Consider the following 21578-nt stretch of genomic DNA (forward strand, 5'->3'; position numbering starts at 1 on the left):
TCCGCGGAACGTCGACATCGCATTATTGGCTGAGAGTGAGGCAGTGATCATAAGGCCGTTGCAGCATCCCTGAATAAGGAAGTTAATAGGAATATAAAAAAAGGGAGGAAGGTTTATCTGTTTAGCAAGAGTAATAGAAGGCAGATTACAGACTACCTAACAGATCAAAACGAAAATTTCTGTTCCGACACTGACAATGTTGAGTGTTTATGGAAAAAGTTCAAGGCAATCGTAAAATGCGTTTTAGACAGGTACGTGCCGAGTAAAACTGTGAGGGACGGGAAAAACCCACCGTGGTACAACAACAAAGTTAGGAAACTACTGCGAAAGCAAAGAGAGCTCCACTCCAAGTTTAAACGCAGCCAAAACCTCTCAGACAAACAGAAGCTAAACGATGTCAAAGTTAGCGTAAGGAGGGCTATGCGTGAAGCGTTCAGTGAATTCGAAAGTAAAATTCTATGTACCGACTTGACAGAAAATCCTAGGAAGTTCTGGTCTTACGTTAAATCAGTAAGTGGCTCGAAACAGTATATCCAGACACTCCGGGATGATGATGGCATTGAAACAGAGGATGACACGCGTAAAGCTGAAATACTAAACACCTTTTTCCAAAGCTGTTTCACAGAGGAAGACCGCAATGCAATTCCTTCTCTAAATCCTCGCACAAACGAAAAAATGGCTGACATCGAAATAAGTGTCCAAGGAATAGAAAAGCAACTGGAATCACTCAATAGAGGAAAGTCCACTGGACCTGACGGGATACCAATTCGATTCTACACAGAGTACGCGAAAGAACTTGCCTCCCTTCTAACAGCCGTGTACCGCAAGTGTCTAGAGGAACGCAGAGTTCCAAATGATTGGAAAAGAGCACAGGTAGTCTCAGTCTTCAAGAAGGGTCGTCGAGCAGTTGCGCAAAACTATAGACCTATATCTCTGACGTCGATCTGTTGTAGAATTTTAGAACATGTTTATTGCTCTAGTATCATGTCGTTTTTGGAAACCCAGAATCTACTATGTAGGAATCAACATGGATTCCGGAAACAGCAATCCTGTGAGACCCAACTCGCTTTATTTGTTCATGAGACCCAGAAAATATTAGATACAGGCTCCCAGGTACATGCTATTTTTCTCGACTTCCGGAAGGCGTTCGATACAGTTCCGCACCGTCGCCTGATAAACAAAGTAAGAGCCTACGGAATATCAGACCAGCTGTGTGGCTGGATTGAAGAGTTTTTAGCAAACAGAACACAGCATGTTGTTATCAATGGAGAGACGTCTACAGACGTTAAAGTAACCTCTGGCGTGCCACAGGGGAGTGTTATGGGACCATTGCTTTTCACAATATATATAAATGACCTAGTAGATAGTGCCGGAAGTTCCATGCGGCTTTTCGCGGATGATGCTGTAGTATACAGAGAAGTTGCAGCATTATAAAATTGTAGCTAAATGCAGGAAGATCTGCAGCGGATAGGCACTTGGTGCAGGGAGTGGCAACTGTCCCTTAACATAGACAAATGTAATGTATTGCGAATACATAGAAAGAAGGATCCTTTATTGTATGATTATATGATAGTGGAACAAACACTGGTAGCAGTTACTTCTGTAAAATATCTGGGAGTATGCGTGCGGAACGATTTGAAGTGGAAGGATCATATAAAATTAATTGTTGATAAGGCGGGTACCAGGTTGAGATTCATTGGGAGAGTGCTTAGAAAATGTAGTCCATCAACAAAGGAGGTGGCTTACAAAACACTCGTTCTACCTATACTTGAGTATTGCTCATCAGTGTGGGATCCGTACCAGATCGGTTTGACGGAGGAGATAGAGAAGATCCAAAGAAGAGCGGCGCGTTTCGTCACAGGGTTATTTGGTAACCGTGAGAGCGTTACGGAGATGTTTAATAAACTCAAGTGGCAGACTCTGCAAGAGAGGCGCTCTGCATCGCGGTGTAGATTGCTCGCCAGGTTTCGAGAGGGTGCGTTTATGGATGAGGTATCGAATATATTGCTTCCCCCTACTTATACCTTCCGAGGAGATCACGAATGTAAAATTAGAGAGATTAGAGCGCGCACGGAGGCTTTCAGACAGTCGTTCTTCCCGCGAACCATACGCGACTGGAACAGGAAAGGGAGGTAATGACAGTGGCACGTAAAATGCCCTCCGCCACACACCTTTGGGTGGCTTGCGGAGTATAAATGTAGATGTAGATGTAAATGTAGATGTAGATGGTTTTTTTTCGGAGGAGAGACGGTGTGGAGCCACTCCATGAATTGCCATTTTGTTTCCTGTGGAAGTGAAGAATCTTGTCACGACCAGTCTCGTAATCGGCCACCAATTCCACATCGATGATCCTTCGTTGCTCTTGATGGTCTTTGGTCAGGTGGTGAGGAACTCAGTGGACACACCTTTCAGTGCCCCAGCTAACGGACGATTGTTTCAGCACTACCAACAGAGACGTGCAGTTGGACTGTGAGGTGTTTGATTGTGATTCCTCGACCACCTCGAACGAGAGTGTCCGCACCTTCTAACATTGTAGGAGTCACAGTTGTGGGTGGCCAGCCAGTGCGGGAGTGTTCGGACGGGTATGTGGACTTTATTGCGATGTCGGCAGACGCCTCACCCAACGTCTCACCTTGCGTTTGTGTACTGCCAGATCTCCTTAGACTTGCTGCAAGGGCCATAGAATATCTGCGATGCCCTGCTTTTCTGACAAAAGGAAAGTCAATGACAGCTCTCGGTTTGGAGCGCACCTTCATTACAGACGCCAATTTGAATGCTGCGACCGGCCGTAGTGGCCGAGCGGTTCTAGGCGCTACAGTCTGGAACCGCGCGACCGCTACGGTCGCAGGTTCGAATTCTGCCTCGGGAATGGATGTGTGTGATGTCCTTAGGTTAGTTAGGTTTAAGTATTTCTAAGTTCTATGGGACTGATGACGTCAGAAGTTAAGTCCCATAGTGCTCAGAGCCATTTGAATGCTACGAATAGCGATTATGCTATAGGGGCTGAAGATGGAATATTATATGATGACCCACAACAAATCCCACATTTTTTTCAACCGAAATTGGCCCAGGAAACCATGTTGCATTATTTATTTAACGCCCCTCGTATATTACCTAGTCCGACTATGATAGAGAGGACGTAAACGTAAAAAACAAACAGAAAATATACGAGACTCACTCTTCTAGCAGGTAACTGTTTCGTAATGCGATCTGGCTGTGTGGAACCAGTTCCAATAGTTTCGATGTTTTCACATTAGTGAACGGCACATACGCTAATTACCAAAATAACACTTCTAACAGGATTTATTGTGTACTGTGGTCACTGCCACAGACGATAGTAAAAAAAAATTTATTGATAATTTTACTTCAGGTAGTTCAAACCATATCGAATGGTGATGCATGTTTTGTCAGCTGCAGTCGTATATAGGTCTGACAAGCAACTTGAAATACAGTCTTAGGCTGGTGTCTTTGTTTAGCGTGGAGGGGTGTCGAATATCTTTGCAACTGATATGCTAAGTTCTGTTACAGATTTGTTTGCCAGGTTTGGCAACATGGTAAAAGCATTAACTACACTACTGGCCATTAAAATTGCTACACCACGAAGATGACGTGCTACAGACGCGAAATTTAACCGACAGGAAGAAGATGCTGTGATATGAAAATGATTAGCTTTTCAAAGCATTCACACAAGGTTGACGCCGGTGGTGCACCTACAACGTGATGACATGAGGAAAGTTTCCAACCGATTTCTCATACACAAACAGCAGTTGACCGGTGTTGCCTGGTTAAACGTTGTTGTGATGCCTCGTGTAAGGAGGAGAAATGCGTACCACCACGATTCCGACTTATAAAGGTCCGATTGTAGCCTATCGCGATTGCGGTTTATCGTATGGCGACATTGCTGCTCGCATTGGTTGAGATCCAATGACTGTTAGCAAAATATGGAATCGGTGGGTTCAGGAGGGTAATACAGGACCCCGTGCTGGATCCCAATGGCCTCGTGTCACTAGCAGTCGAGATGACAGGCTGTAACGGATCGTGTAGCCACGTCTCGAGCCCTGAGTGACCCGATGGAGACGTCTGCAAGACAACAACCATATGCACAGTTCGACGACGTTTGCAGCAGCATGGACTATCAGCTCGGAGATCATGGCTGTGGTTACCCTTGACGCTGCATCATAGGCAGGAGCGCCTGCGATGGTGTACTCAACACCGAACCTAGGTGCACAAATGGCGAAACGTCATTTTTTTGGATGAATTCAGGTTCTGTTTACAGTATCATGATGGTCGCATCCGTGTTAGGCGACATCGCGGTGAACGCACATTGGAAGCGTGTATTCGTCATCACCATACTGGCGTATCACCCGGCGTGATGGTTTGGGGTGCCATTGATTACACCTCTCGGTCACCTCTTGTACGCATTGACGGCATTTTGAACAGTGGACGTTACATTTCAGATGTGTTGCGACCCGTGGCTCTACCCTTAATTCGATCCCTGCGAAACCCTACATTTCAGCAGAATAATGCACAACCGCATGTTGCAGGTATTGTACCGGCTTTTCTGGATACAGAAAATGTTCGACTGCTGTCCTGGCCAGCACATTCTCCAGATCTCTTATCAACTGAAAATGTCTGGTCAATGGTGGCCGAGCAACTGGCTCGTCACAATATGCCAGTCACTACTCTTGATGAACTGTGGTATGGTGTTGAAGCTGCATGGGCAGTTGATCCCGTACACGCCATCCAAGCTTTGTTTGACTCATTGCCCACTCGTATCAAAGCCAGAGGTGGTTATTCTGGGTACTGGTTTCTCAGGATCTATGCACCGAAATAGTGTGGAAATGTAATGTCAGTTCTAGTATAATATATTTGTCCAATGAATACCCGTTTATCATCTGCATTTGTTCTTGGTGTAGCAATTTTAATGGCCAGTGGTGTATGATATGTAAGAGGTCTACCAGTCAGTTTCTAAATACTGTAATCTTTGTGGCAAGAAATTACGAGTTCATACTCATGTCCCTCTTAGACCCCACCAGAGTCTTTGACAATATGTCCTACTTTCCGAACTTAGTACCCTACATTTCTCGCCAAGTGAAGTGCAGTTGTTTCGCTCGCACCTGACGTCAACCAGCATGCGTCATTTTCGGCACTATAAAGTCACAATAGAGGCAGGTAGTTTCAGCTGTCCCCCAGGGTTCAGTGTTGGGTCCCAAAAGTATCTGAAATGTCATTAGTTTTGCACTACTGCAAATGCTACATGTACGCTGATGATCTCCAGTTCTCTCCGCGAAGGCAGCTACCGAGAATCTCAATGCCGACCTATGTGCACTATGAAAATTGCGGAACATATAGGGCGAAAGCTCAGCTCATCCAAAACCAGGAGGTACTGGTTGGTCATTAGCCAGAAATATCTCGAAATCCTACGTCTTTAACCCTAAACGGTAGAAATATCAACTACCCTCTTTCAGCAAATAGTGTAGGGGTAATAGTTCTTACGTAACTATGGTAAGGAAAGGTACTGTATATGTGAAACCCTGCTCCTATATAAGAGATGGCCTAATGGTCCTAATAAGATCAGGTCAAATAAAAAAAGTAAATGGAATTAGCACTGAGCTTGTACGCCGTGAGAATACATTAAAGTTAGTAGTCGCTTTTGGGGATCGCTAGCAAAAGATTTGTTTACTTTTTCGCTGCGATAGAGACCTCGTGTTTTGTGGTTGGAGACGCACCTGCCACGATCTGGTCGAGGTAGGTCATGTCCTGGATGGCGTCGTAGGTGATGGCGCCGCCGTGCTTGCGCACGACCGCGTCCACCTCCGCCCGGACCCGCTCCTGGACGTCCTGGTGTACCGCCAGCTCGTGCAGGCAGAAACTCATCGTCGTCGACGACGTCTCGAAGCCCGCCGCGAAGAACACGAAGCACTGCGCCGTCATCAGCTCGTGCGTGAACTCTGCAAACAGGAGGCGGCATCTGTATCGTACCAGGAAAACTCAGCTGCGACGATTGGTGGACTCCAGATAGAGGGATGCCAAAGGAGACACGTTTGGCTGACGAAGGTACAATATATGAAGTCTCCAGTGACAATCATAACTCAGTCTTAAAGAAATAAGTGTCAGAAAACCAAAACATATTGTGGTGATACCTATTAACGCTGTCAGTGGCAACGAATTTAGCTTCCAGACCCTCAAGGTTGACACAGGAGCTGCAAGTGGTTGTAGTGAAGCAAAAGCAGATACCCTAAATCCTGTTTTCAAACTTTCCTTTACTGAGGAAAATCCGAGAGCACTATTCAAGTCTGATCGCTACCCTGCTGCAGATATGATACACTCAAAAATGAATGCTTCCGTTTCTGGATGTTCTGGTGTACAGAAAGGATGATGGGACACTGGGACACAGTGTTTATCGAAAGCCTACGCACAGGGACTGTTACCTGCATGCTTCTAGCTGTCATCCATCGTTCCAGCGTACGGGGGTCCCGCAGACGTTGGCGAGAAGAGCTTATGCCATTTCAGACGGAGAAAGCTTGACACAAGAATTGGACCATCTCAAGGTTGTGTTCAAGCAAAGCGGCTATACAGATAAACAGATCCGTCGTGCTTTCCAGTTTGGACCTTCGCCTAAACCACCAAAAGATACCTGCAAATCGGTGGCTTTTCTACCTTTTGTTGGGAGCATTTCCTCGAGGGTAGGAAGAATTCTAAAAAGATATCATATCAAAAGTATTTTTCGTCCGCCAGAAATGATTAGAGCACGTCTTGGCTCTGTTAAGAATGACTCTTGTTTGAGTAAACCCGGTATGTACAAGATCCCTTGCCACTGTGGGAAGGCTTATATTGGTCAGGCTATCTGGACCATTCAGAACCAATGTGTTGAGCACCAGCGGCACACACGTTTGCTTCAGCCTGAGAAACCTGCAGTGACGGAGCACTACCTCACTGAGGGACACAGAATGCTGTACGACGAGACACAAATGGTTGCCCCTGCTTCTCGCTATTGTGACTGTGTTTTAAAAGAATCCATAGAGATTGGTTTATCTGATAATCTTATTAATAGCGACAAGGGCTACCTTTTAAGTAAGACTTGAAACCCGGTGTTATCAGACATTAAAAAACAACGGTCTGTGTTTCGATCGTCGGAATAATTATTAATTTTTGATAGCGATATCTCGATTTCGCCTCTTTCCACCACTGGTGGCACGGTATGTTTACTTGCGCTACAGGGCAGTTACGGCACCTTCTCACGCACGCGTTGTGGGTCTTCTGCGGCCTATATAGGGGCCGCCGCTTGCGCTGAGAAATCAGTTCCGGCGAGATCGTGTACCAGCACTCTCACCTGAAGATGGCGGCCAGTTGGAACGCTGAAATATTGTGTCAAGATGACGTTATGATCCGGCTGCACACCCGAGAAGAATATTATGAAATGTTCATATGGCAATGATCACTGGGAGACCCCCACCGAGTTACAGCTCTTTTCAGTTGACGCTACACTGGGCAGCTTGTACCTCGATAACGATGAAACAACAGTGAACACAATACAGTGTCCAGTCGGGAATCGAGCCCCCACCCCTTGCATGGCAGTCAAATGCGCTGACCAGCTAAGGCGATGTACAGTGATTTACTGTAGCTATTAGTGTCCCTGCAATTGAGCGACAGTTGAAATCTTTAAAATCCAACAAAGTTTCAAGACCGTTGGAGTCTCCTGAGATTCTATACAGTATTTTCCACTGCGTCGTTCTATCTTTTACCCATAATATACCGTAGACCCCTAGACCAAACAACACGCTACCAAGTGGTTGGAAGAAATTACAGTCCACACCCGCTTACAAGAAGGGTATCAGGGAATGCACAAAACTACCGTCAAAATGTTTGACATCTATCTGCACCAGAGACTTAGAACATATTCTAAGCTCCAACTACGTTTCATTAACAGAATGCCATTCCAGCCAATATGGATTGAGTAGGAACTGTTAATTCGAAACTAAACTCTAACTCTTAACACACAGCATCCTGGATAACGTGGATCAACGCTGGCAGGTAGATGCAGTACCTCTTAATATACGAAAAGCATCTGACACAGTACCACACCAACCTTTATTAACGAATGAACTGTAATGCTGTGAGAAGAGAATGGCCTGGGCTGGTGGTTCTACGCTGCAGGAGGATCGTGCCGTAGATGATGAAGGTTTTTTTTTTTTGGTCATCAGTCTACTGACTGGTTTGATGCGGCCCGCCACGAATTCCTTTCCTGTGTTAACCTCTTCATCTCAGAGTAGCACTTGCAACCTACGTCCTCAATTATTTGCTTGACGTATTCCAATCTCTGTCTTCCTCTACAGTTTTTGCCCTCTACAGGTCCCTCTAGTACCATGGAAGTTATTCCCTCATGTCTTAGCAGATGTCCTATCATCCTGTCCCTTCTCCTTATCAGTATTTTCCACATATTCCTTTCCTCTCCGATTCTGCGTAGAACCTCCTCATTCCTTACCTTATCTGCCCACCTAATTTTCAACATTCGTCTATAGCACCACATCTCAAATGCTTCTTTTCTCTTCTCTTCCGGTTTTCCCACAGTCCATGTTTCACTACCGTACAATGCTGTACTCCAGACGTACATCCTCAGAAATTTCTACCTCAAATTAAGGCCGGTATTTGATACTAGTAGACTTCTCTTGGCCAGAAATGCCTTTTTTGCCATAGCGAGTATGCTTTTGATGTCCTCCTTGTTCCGTCCGTCATTGGTTATTTTACTGCCTAGGTAGCAGAATTCCTTAACTTCATTGACTTCGTGACCATCAATCCTGATGTTAAGTTTCTCGCTGTTCTCATTTCTACTACTTCTCATTACGTTCGTCTTTCTCCGATTTACTCTCAAACCATACTGTGTACTCATTAGACTGTTCATTCCGTTCAGCAGATCATTTAATTCTTCTTCACTTTCACTCAGATTAGCAATGTCATCAGCGAATCGTATCATTGACATCATTTCACCTTGTATTTTAATTCCACTCCTGAACCTTTCTTTTATTTCCATCATTGCTTCCTCGATGTACAGATTGAAGAGTAGGAGCGAAAGGCTACAGCCTTGTCTTACACCCTTCTTAATACGAGCACTTCGTTCTTGATCGTCCACTCTTATTATTCCCTCTTGGTAGTTGTACATATTGTATATGACCCGTCTCTCCCTATAGCCTACCCCTACTTTTTTCAGAATCTCGAACAGTTTGCACCATTTTATATTGTCGAACGCTTTTTCCAGGTAGACAACTCCTATGAAAGTGTCTTGATTTTCCTTTAGCCTTGCTTCCATTATTAGCCGTAACGTCAGAATTGCCTCTCTCGTCCCTTTACTTTTCCTAAAGCCAAACTGATCGTCACCTAGCGCATTCTCAATTTTCTTTTCCATTCTTCTGTATATTATTCTTGTAAGCAGCTTCGATTCATGAGCTGTTAAGCTGATTGTGCGATAATTCTCGCACTTGTCAGCTCTTGCCGTCTTCGGAATTGTGTGGATGATGCTTTTCCGAAAGTCAGTTGGTATGTCGCCAGACTCATATAATCTACACACCAACGTGAATAGTCGTTTTGTTGGCACTTCCCCCAATGATTTTAGAAATTCTGATGGAATGTTATCTATCCCTTCTGCCTTATTTGACCGTAAGTCCTCCAAAGCTCTTTTAAATTCCGATTCTTATACTGGATCCCCTACCTCTTCTAAATCGACTCCTGTTTCTTCTTCTATCACATCAGACAAATCGTCACCCACATACAGGCTTTCAATTTATTCTTTCCACCTATCTGCTCTCTCCTCTGCATTTAACAGTGGAATTCCCGTTGCACTCTTAATGTTACCACCGTTGCTTTTAATGTCACCAAAGGTTGTTTTGACTTTCCTGTATGCTGAGTCTGTCCTTTCCGACAATCATATCATTTTCGATGTCTTCACCTTTTTCCTGCTCCCATTTCGTCTTAGCTTCCCTGCACTTCCTATTTATTTCATTCCTCAGCGACTTGTATTTCTGCATTCCTGATTTTCCCGGAACATGTTTGTACTTCCTCCTTTCATCAATCAACTGAAGTATTTCTTTTGTTACCCATGGTTTCTTCGCAGCTACCTTCTTTGTACCTATGTTTTCCTTCCCAACTTCTGGGATGGCCCTTTTTAGAGATATCCATTCCTCTTCAACTGTACTGCCTACTGCGCTATTACTTATTGCTGTATCTATAGCGTTAGAGAACTTCAAACGTATCTCGTCATTCCTTGGTACTTCCGTATCCCACTTCTTTGCGTATTGATCCTTCCTGACTAATGTCTTGAACTTCAGCCTACTCTTCATCACTACTATATTGTGATCTGAGTCTATATCTGCTCCTGGGTGCGCCTTACAATCCAGTATCTGATTTCGGAATCTCTGTCTGACCATGATGTAATCTAATTGAAATCTTCCCATATCTCCCGGCCTTTTCCAAGTATACCTCCTCCTCTTGTGATTCTTGAACAGGGTATTTGCTATTACTAGCTGAAACTTGTTACAGAACTCAATGAAGACGGTAGCCGAATATTTTGACTCTTGTTGACTGTTAACCAGAGACAGACAAAGCCTTCACAAGCTGCGATATAGCCCGCAAATGCCAGAATGCCATGTCATTACTGAGACCGGCCATAGTCGAAGGAATTTATATTGTGATCAAAGACTGGAATTAAAAAGAGAAACATTTCTACAACAGAGTTGTAGATGGTCATTACTGATTGAAACCGGTCATCTTCGAGGAACTTTATATACTGATCAGAGACTGAAATAAAAAAAAGATTTGAAGGAGTAGTGTGCCTGCAGTAAGCAGATGACGGGCTATAGTTGCACAACCCTCCAGCCAAGCGCACCAACGTGGACACACTGCTGTAAGTGCTTCTCGAAGAGGCAGTCCTATAGCAAGCAGGATTGGCCACTAGCGCATTCTGTTGTTATTGCCGAATTACGGTGTCGTGGTAGCGATCCAGCTCAGATGGCTGGAGCGGGGCAGGCTGGTGGCCGGCCTAACCAGAGCAGGCCGTGGTATCTGAGTGACGAACCCTGGACAGGTGGGTGGTGGGGTGCTCGGTCTGTCGACGTCAGACGGGAGCTTGGGGTACCGCACTTCGTACCTCGGATCATGAGGTGATGACAGGACATCTGCAGGTGGTCTCGTGGAGACGGTGACAGAGTGAAGCTGACCTTATGGTTAGGCCAACAGACAGTGTCGGTGGTTCGCCGCCTGGGTGCGTCCAAAGAGTATCGGCCACCCAGTGGCAGGGGCTCACATTGGTAGGCGTCGAAGTGTAGCCCACTTATGATGACGACGTGTTCGGTTGGCTCATATATATACAGGGTGTTACAAAAAGGTACGGCCAAACTTTCAGGAAACATTCCTCACACACAAATAAAGAAAAGATGTTATGTGGACATGTGTCCGGAAACGCTTAATTTCCATGTTATAGCTTATTTTAGTTTCGTTCTTCCACTTACGCTCAATGGAGCACGTTATCATGATTTCATACGGGATGCTCTACCTGTGCTGCTAGAACATGTGCCTTTACAAGTGCGACACAACATGTGGTTTATGCACGATGGAGCTCCTGCACATTTTAGTCGAAGTGTTCGTACGCTTCCCAACAACAGATTCGGTGACCGATGGATTGGTAGAGGCTGACCAATTCCATGGCCTCCACGCTCTCCTGACCTCAACCCTCTTGACTTTCATTTATGGGGGCATTTGAAAGCTCTTGTCTACGCAAGCCCGGTACCAAATGTAGAGACTCTTCGTGCTCGTATTGTGGACGGCTGTGATACAATACGCCATTCTCCAGGGCTGCATCAGCGCATCAGAAATTCCATGCGACGGAGGGTGGATGCATGTATCCTCGTTAACGGAGGACACTTTGAGCATTTGCTGTAACAAAGTGTTTGAAGTCACGCTGGTACGTTCTGTTGCTGTGTGTTTCCATTCCATGATTAATGTGATTTGAAGAGAAGTAATAAAACGACCTCTAACATGGAAAGTAAGCGTTTCCGGACACATTTCCACATAACATACACTCCTGGAAATTGAAATAAGAACACCGTGAATTCATTATCCCAGGAAGGGGAAACTTTATTGACACATTCCTGGGGTCAGAAACATCACATGATCACACTGACAGAACCACAGGCACATAGACACAGGCAACAGAGCATGCACAATGTCGGCACTAGTTTAGTGTATATCCACCTTTCGCAGCAATGCAGGCTGCTATTCGTAGAGATGCTGGATGTAGTCCTGTGGAACGGCTTGCCATGCCATTTCCACCTGGCGCCTCAGTTGGACCAGCGTTCGTGCTGGACGTGCAGACCGCGTGAGACGACGCTTCATCCAGTCCCAAACATGCTCAATGGGGGACAGATCCGGAGATCTTGCTGGCCAGGGTAGTTGACTTACACCTTCTAGAGCACGTTGGGTGGCACGGGATACATGCGGACGTGCATTGTCCTGTTGGAACAGCAAGTTCCCTTGCCGGTCTAGGAATGGTAGAACGATGGGTTCGATGACGGTTTGGATGTACCGTGCACTATTCAGTGTCCCCTCGACGATCACCAGTGGTGTACGGCCAGTGTAGGAGATCGCTCCCCACACCATGATGCCGGGTGTTGGCCCTGTGTGCCTCGGTCGTATGCAGTCCTGATTGTGGCGCTCACCTGCACGGCGCCAAACACGCATACGACCATCATTGGCACCAAGGCAGAAGCGACTCTCATCGCTGAAGACGACACGTCTCCATTCGTCCTTCCATTCACGCCTGTCGCGACACCACTGGAGGCGGGCTGCACGATGTTGGGGCGTGAGCGGAAGACGGCCTAACGGTGTGCGGGACCGTAGCCCAGCTTCATGGAGACGGTTGCGAATGGTCCTCGCCGATACCCCAGGAGCAACAGTGTCCCTAATTTGCTGCGAAGTGGCGGTGCGGTCCCCTACGGCACTGCGTAGGATCCTACGGTCTTGGCGTGCATCCGTGCGTCGCTGCGGTCCGGTCCCAGGTCGACGGGCACGTGCACCTTCCGCCGACCACTGGCGACAACATCGATGTACTGTGGAGACCTCACGCCCCACGTGTTGAGCAATTCGGCGGTACGTCCACCCGGCCTCCCGCATGCCCACTATACGCCCTCGCTCAAAGTCCGTCAACTGCACATACGGTTCACGTCCACGCTGTCGCGGCATGCTACCAGTGTTAAAGACTGCGATGGCGCTCCGTATGCCACGGCAAACTGGCTGACACTGACGGCGGCGGTGCACAAATGCTGCGCAGCTAGCGCCATTCGACGGCCAACACCGCGGTTCCTGGTGTGTCCGCTGTGCCGTGCGTGTGATCATTGCTTGTACAGCCCTCTCGCAGTGTCCGGAGCAAGTATGGTGGGTCTGACACACCGGTGTCAATGTGTTCTTTTTTCCATTTCCAGGAGTGTATTTTCTTTCTTTGTGTGTGAGGAATGTTTCCTGAAAGTTTGGCCGTACCTTTTCGTAACACCCTATATATATATATATATATATATATATATATATATATATATATATATATATATATATATATATATCTGGTAATTTCCCTGAGAACTGGATCACTGTCAGGAAACTGTTGGTATAACGAAATGCTGAATCTACTGGGTGTCATCGGTGTCCTGAAAATGCAACAGGTTCATGTCCAGACCTGTACCATTACAGTACGGTAGGTTTTCTTCCTGGCCAACAGAAGTCTACCGGTATCAAACTTAGGCCTTAATTTCAGGGAGATATTTCTGAGAATGTTCGTTCGAGGATGGCTCTGTATGGTAGCGAATCATGGACAGTAGGAGCACGGAATCGGAAGAGAAAGGGTCCAGATTTTGCAGAAGAACGTTGGGAGTGAGATGCAGCGATAACATAAATTAGGAGGTTCTCCGCAAAATTGGCGAAGAAATGGACGTATGTAGAACACTGATAAGGGGAAGGGACAGTATGACAAGATACGTGTAACGTCATCAGGGAATAACTTCCATGATACTAGAGGGAGCTGTCGAGGGGGAAGACATTTGAATACACCCAACAAATAGCTGGGGCTACTATGATATGAAGGTTTGAATTTTGGGGATGGCGCATCAAATCATGACTAAGAAAAGAGAAAAAGAAACGAAAAATAGTTATCAAACGGAATCTGTGTCTGGCTTGAAGATCTCTTGGCAGGGAGGAGGCAGTGTGTTATTTTGAATGGAGAGTAATTAATGTACGTAGAAGTAAATGAAGGCATAGCTCAAGGAAGTTTATTAGAGCCCTTGGCCCTATGAACAGGTGCTGCAGGAACCACTATAATAAGATCAGACTATTTGTAGTGCGCAAAGACGCAGTTAAGCAGTGATTCGTCGGAAGCATTAACGCAAATGCTGGTTAATGGAAAGTATCTCCTCCCATTTACATCACAGCTTGTTGAAGAAAATATATGTAGATTCTGAATGGTATGTCTCGCACTAGTTGAGGCACAATGAGGACACAATCCAGGTAAACAGTATATGACTGTGTATTTAAAAGCGCATAAACCAAAATAGTCCTCCTTTGGGGAAAAGTAAATCACTACAATAATTTGTGAAAGTTCGTGTTTAGCATTCAGCTTATACAAGTCTTAACATAGGGTGAAGGCCTTAAGGGAAAAACAGTAAGGGTTTAATTCACTCGTATGTATAAGAAAATAACACAGTGAAAATTGATACGAATTTCTTTGTCATCTCCGATATAGAAGCTGTGTTCTGCTGATTATGATGACCCTGGCGGGTGGTATTGTTTAGTGTTCCCTTAAGTCATTTTTCTGCAAACGCATTCAGAGACTTGGGGTTACTGACACATCTAATTTATTAGTTGCCTTTGAAACCTCTTTCTGGTATAACTAGTAACAAATTTCATTGTCGGGTAGACAAGAATCATATCTGTAATAAAAACTGACGTTCCTCCATAAGGTGAAGTTCATGAGCACTCTGTGCTCGTCTTGTCCAAGTTTTAACGTGTTGTTGTTGTTGTGGTCTTCAGTCCTGTGACTGGTTTGATGCAGCTCTCCATGCTACTCTAAACCGTGCAAGCTTCTTCATCTCCCAGTACCTACTGCAATCTACGTCCTTTTCAATCTGCTTACTGTATTCATCTCTTGGTCTCCCTCTACGATTTTTCCCTCCACGCTGCCCTTCAATACTAAATTGGTGATCCCTTGATGCCTCAGAACATGTCCTACCAACCGATACCTTCTTCTAGTCAAGTTGTGCCACAAACTTCTCTTCTCCCCAATCCTATTAAAGCTGCATGCCCTCGCGAAAAATTACTGCTGTAGTTTCCCCTTGCCTTCGCCTTTCGCAGTAGCAGCGCAGCAAGGCCGTTTTGGTTAGTGTTACAAGGCCAGATCAGTTAATCATCCAGACTGTTGCCCCTGCAACTGCTGAAAAGGCTGCTGCCCCTCTTCAGGAACCACGCGTTTATCTTGCGTCTCAACAGATACCCCTCCGTTGTGGTTGCACCTACGGTACGGCTATCTGTATCGCTGAGTCACGCAAGCCTCCTCACCAACGGCAAGGTCTGTGGTTCACGGGGAGGTTTTAACGGGTAAAGTAGTTTAATAGCAGGATACACTTCACTGCAGACTGAAATGGCTGTTCTGAAATTGATGAAATAATGCGTTAGGGAGGGGTACTGACTATCCCCATTACCATGCGATGCTGTTTCAAAGAAAGTGATAACAAAATGGCAAATGAAATTAATTGTTGCATCTGCCAGCAGATATCTCCAAAACTAAATTCACTCCCACTGCCGATCACATACTATGACATCGCATTCCCGACGAAGCAGTCTGAAAAGTAGATAAGCTATATCAAATAGTGACAATAAGTGAACTCCAAATAATGCACCAGAACTCGCAGAAATGGGATTAGATCGGAATTCAACAGGCGTCCTTTAATCACTCACTTCGAAACGAGACCATAAAAATTCTCTACCACACAGGTCAAACCGTTGGCATTGTAACATTCTTGTAAAGACAGAAGTATTCCATACGTCTGAAACTATGACAGTTACTGGCAGATCTCGAATCACAAACGTCGAAAGAAAGAGGAAATAATTACCAGAAAACTCCAAAGGCAGGACTTGAAACAGCCGATTGTCGCCACACGTAGAAAATGTGGAGGCCAGGAAACTCGCTCAACCATTCGAATCATTTATAGAGTTTGGACGACTGATAACAATGAAATGAGAAGGATTTCCAGTGTGCATAAAGTATATTTTTCCTTGCACTGGTTTTGGAACATTTTAATTTCAGCGTAGCTTGAGCGTCTTACATCTACAAATCGACTCACACAAAATATCTGGGTGTGAGCATTTGGTTTTGGAAGCTTTTTCGGAAACTTCTTGCTATAACTTTGCAACACACAAATATTCATTTATGAGCGGAAAAATGCTCCAGTCGGAGCAGAAATAAGGCGAATATCTTCCAGTTTAAAGGAGTCAGACAAAAAAGTGGGCAATCAGCTTCCTCAGTACTAATCCTGCCATCCTCACCAAAACTGTTGGCATGAGAATGTTGTCGCTCTCTTTTATCACATTACATTCTAAATCCTTTTACTCAGATTTTCTTTGTAGTTGAGCCTTCAATGCAGAATCTCCCTCTCACTGCCACTCTCCATGCGTGTATCTCCCATCATCTCCCTTTTCTCCCATTCCTTACTGGCGTATCCCACTGCCACTGTCTCCTGTCTCACTTACTCTGCCTACTTTTATGTTTCCTACCGACTACCATTATCTCCACTATATCTTAGCAGCTCAAAAATTCTGGTGAGACCAACATGTTTTTCATCTATGTGCACGTGGTTAAATTTCTTTCCAAATGTGGTCTTCCCTACACCTATACTTTGAAGTCTAGAAGGCACCAGACACCGGAATGACTGAATGGTCTCCACCCATCTGTATTTCTGGCTTCCAGTCTCTACTTTCTCTTTTCACGCCACTGCTTTTATCTTCATTCACATCTCTTTCTCCTTTACTGCCACCAACTCTCATTGACCATCAATAAATGCTCTCTCTTCTCCTTGAATCCCACCCCTGTTGTGCTCATCAATCTTCCTTTCATTTCACTATCACACTCTCTTGCCACCACTATCGCTGTCTCCGCTCTCTTTCTCTCCCACTGGCACTGCCTCCTCTCTCTTCCATCGTCGCTGTCTTTCTGCTTTCAGCACAAAAAAGGTCGAATATGTTAACATCCAAAAAATTTTGGTGAGGAAGACGAGATGGGAAGTGAAGAAGCTGATTCCTCGATTTTCTGTCAGGGTCTTGGACAGGAACACATTTGCCTTTTTTGTTCTCTGATAGAAGCATTCTTCAGCTTATTCCCTTCTTCTCCCTGCTACAATAGGGTTTTCAGATTATATAAAACGAGTTCTAGATGTCATTAAGAACCGCGCGGGATGAGCAGAGCGGTCTCAGGCGCTGCAGTCATGCACTGCGCGGCTGGTCCCGCCGGAGGTTCGAGTCCTCCCTCGGGCATGGGTGTGTGTGTTCGTCCTTAGGATACTTTAGATTAAGTGGTGTGTAAGCTTAGGGACTGATGACCTTAGCAGTTAAGTCCCATAGGATTTCACACAAATTTTAACATTTTGTCATTAGGATTTCGACAATTTATTTGTACATTAGACACATTTCTGTACTTTGCTACAAATAAACAACAAATAAGTACTCATAAATATATGGCTAACACAAAATGTTTTGCTTACCATTTTTTTCTGGACACTTTACTTACCGATGGCTATTGATTGAAACGGCTCAAATTATGATTTTTTTCTTAAAAGAGAAAAAAATATTATTAGGAGTATTTTACTGAATTTGTAACAGTTTTACATCACTTTTGGCAGTTATGTTCAGCTCTGTAAAGACATTTTAAGACCTTTTTACCCCTTTTTTGTCACTGCATTACCAGTTTTCACATATTTGTAAAGATACGAAGTGCCCATTACACAGGGACTGCGCATCATGAAGTTCTATTGGTGAAAATATTGTGACTAAAAACGTTGTGTGATGACTTCAGAACCCTTTCCATAGCTTCACTATGAGAGTTAAAACTACATTCATGCCTCAGACCGCATATTAATCTGAATTTTTTTAGTGTGTAAGTGCGGTACTTTTGTACCTCTTGATATGGGAAACGAGTAATGAACTGAAAAATGTTTCAAGATTCCACGACAATATCATTTCAAGAACATATGGCATAAAGTTCTACGGTTTACCATGAACAGAATTTACAAAAAATGACATCCCCACAATTGATACTTATGAAACCCAACGATATTGGTTTTTCTGGTGTATCTTGGTAACGGATAAGGATTTGTACTCAAGGTTTGAAGAACATATATTGAAGGTTTGAACCGTTTGCTACGGTTACGCATTGAAATAATTGCGCCTCAGAGAGCAAAAACGGCTAAAATTCGGTTTTTGCGGTCTTCTGCATATGTGCGGTAACTTTGAATCTCTGGATTTCGCTAATGGATGATCAAATCGGAAAAAGATTCGAAGGGCCCCGGGAATATCGCCTTCAGAACGTATGGTAACAATTTCGTCGATCAGTCATGAATAGGATTTATAGAAGTGATAATCCCCACAATTAGTACTTTTCGTATACAGAAATCGTGGTGTTTCTGGGTTTTCTCAGGAAACGCCAGTGAAAAAAATGCTGCTTTCATAAGCCGTCTAATGTCTACCCTTGAAATACACTTAAAACAGAATCAACACTAGACTTGTACAATTTGTCTCGGCTGGAGGAAGTGATGTTTAAATTTTGACCCTGTGCTGCAGGATAACTATAGATCGCCCGTTCTTTCAATATGTATACAAATAGTTGCTATGCCATGTAATGCCCAAAACACTTGCGTCATTATGTGTGTGATCAATAGAACCCGAGATAGGACCAGTTGAAACTCACATTTTCGTGAGCGGCTTTTTGGAACATGTTTGGCCGTACACTGTCGTGCACATACCAATTACAATTAGAGTTTTTCACCTTGGGGCAAAGACGTATGTAAATGTTACCTATACAAACTTTCATCAAGATCAGTGACGGGAATCGATAGTAGTACTTCCTCCTCGGCGTAGGATTTTGTCTTAACTGCAGCCACGCAAGGTTCAGATGGCCCCCGTAAGGGACACTGCAGAATGGCACAACCCCCTGTGTGACTGTGGCACAGACCACACCACGTCATTCTCGACGCCCCAGAGGTGGAACAGGACACCACATCGGGTGGCATGTATGAAATGGATCATAAGTACAGAGATGATAGTCCATAAAGGATCCGCAACCATTTTGAAGTAGAACGGTTGGCACTTCTTGAACACTTCTCGCTGTTAATGCAGTAGCTCTCAACAGAAAAACGTAATGAGAAGACTGAGCTATAAATTGCTACCAAGCAAAGTTTCACAGTGCTTACCAATCGATTCCTCGGTCTGCACAAGAGCGTGGGCGTCGCCGTCCAGGTGTCCCTTCTGCTTGAGCTGGATGAGCAGGTCGAGGAAGTCGTTCCTCTTGAGGTCTTTCTCCAGTCGCTCGTCGACTGTCTGGCGCACCAGCTCGAGGAAGAAGTCGGAGACGGCGTCGCCCGTGAACTTGGCTTTGAAGCGTTGCAGGAACGGCACGCCGCCGTAAAGGAAACGAAGGGCCATCGTACCTGAGGATGAATTCAAGTAAATAGTTCGACACCTTACGCAAGGCAAGGACATATCCGCGGGCTTGGACTTCACAACGCTAAACCTTGCGCAGTATCGATAAAAAGGGTTTGTAAGAAAATACACTGCTGGCCACCGTAAATGCAACACCAAGAAAGACAAGAGGTAGCACAACAAAATTTATTTTGTAGATAACATGTTGACCAAGTATCAAATGATTACGTTTACAGACGTCTGTGACACGTGGTTCCCGCCAGAATCAGTAGCCAGAGTAGCCGCCATCGTTGGAGATCACCGCTGCCACACGTCTCGGCATTGAGTCAAAGAGACGTTGGATGTGTTCCTGGGGTACAGCAGACCAAGCAGCTTCCACACGTTGCCAAAGATCATCTGGTGTGTCAGCCGGGGATGTAATCTGGGTCACTCGTTGAGCAAACATGGACCACATGTTTTCTATCGGCGAAAGATCCGGAGAGCGAGCCGGCCAGGGAAGCAATTCAATCTGGTTATTGACGAAGAACCTTTGGACAATGCGTGCCACGTGTGGTCGCGCATTATCATGTTGAAATATGGCTGTGGCCGAGCCCTGAAGGTAAGGAAGGACAACTGGCTCCAGCACCTCGGATATGTAGCGCCGGCTATTTAAAGTACCGGCAATGCGTACTAGAGGCGTGCGAGAGTAATATCCAATACCGCCCCATACCATAGTACCCGGTGCAAGACCAGTGTGGCGGTGCATAATGCAGCTGTCCAGCATCCTCTCTCCACGGTGTCTCCACACTCGAATCCGACCATCGTGGTGCTGCAGACAGAAGCGTGCCTCGTCAGTAAAGACAACGTCATTCCATTCTGCCGTCCACATCCGTCTGTCATCACACCATTGGCGACGGAGACGTCTGTGGTTCTGCGTCAATGGTAGACGAAGCAATGGACGTCTTGCGGACAGACCACTCTGCTGTAAACGGCGTCGAATGGTACGCGCAGACACTGGATGATGCGTTACAGACGCAGTGTGCTGTGCTATGGTTCGGGATGTCACTGAGCGATCCGTCACTGCCACGCGCACAATTTGCCTATCAGCACGTGCAGTGGTGCACCGAGGTGAATGCGATCGACGACGTCGGTCCGTCGTACCCTCCTGCATCCAACGGTCACATATCCGCATTACAGTTGTTTGGTTTCGTCCAACACCACTAGCGATTTCTCTGTATGATAATCCACAATCTCGCTAAGCCACTATCCTTCCTCTGTCGAACTCGGATACTTGATCAAACGATGTTCGCTGTTGTCTACGAGGCATAACTGATCGTCTTGTGAAACAACCACAAGGTAAACACACGTGCCGAACGTACACTCGTCGAAATCGCCAAGCCTTAAATGGCGCTATGAGGTGGCGCCACAGGCGCGCGTGATGTGCGTCTGCGCTGAAATTCTAATCAGTTGCATATCTCATCGCTGCAAACCCATGGCGTAAATTTCACTTGATTCGGATGCTTCCTTCAGGGTGTTGCATTTACGGTGGCCAGCAGTGTACTTTCGTGTGCACATTTACGACACATAACCGCCATACCGTTATCACATTTACGGCAAATAAAAGCACCAGACAAAAAATTTAAACCACCCGCCATAATAACGCGTAACATGTACCATAAGTACCTGTAGAAAATGACGATTATACGCCATAGACCTACTAGGTAGCTATGGTTCACAAGATATTCCAAATTGTCCTGAATATTTCCTTTGGGATTCTAGTTGGAGATTTAGTGCTCTAGTCAAGTACCGTAGAATGCCTGGGTGACTATCGAATCAGCGATAATGAAAAGTTTGAATCCTCACTGAGAACAAAACTTTAC

At 45.3% G+C, this 21578-nt stretch overlaps 1 protein-coding gene across 1 annotated transcript in view; it reads right to left on the reverse strand.

Moving 5' to 3' along the window:
- LOC124805307 (cytochrome P450 6a2-like) overlaps window positions 1-21578 on the reverse strand; it is a 119491-nt gene that overhangs the window by 17465 nt on the left and 80448 nt on the right. The window contains exons 4-5 of the mRNA XM_047265823.1: window positions 19491-19727; window positions 5730-5951 (exon numbers count right to left, since the gene is read on the reverse strand). Coding sequence (XP_047121779.1) covers window positions 5730-5951; window positions 19491-19727 — 459 coding nt within the window. The remainder of the gene's footprint in view (window positions 1-5729; window positions 5952-19490; window positions 19728-21578) is intronic.

This window comes from Schistocerca piceifrons, chromosome 7, assembly GCF_021461385.2.
Source record: "Schistocerca piceifrons isolate TAMUIC-IGC-003096 chromosome 7, iqSchPice1.1, whole genome shotgun sequence".
In the NCBI taxonomy this organism is placed as follows: Eukaryota; Metazoa; Arthropoda; class Insecta; order Orthoptera; family Acrididae; genus Schistocerca; species Schistocerca piceifrons.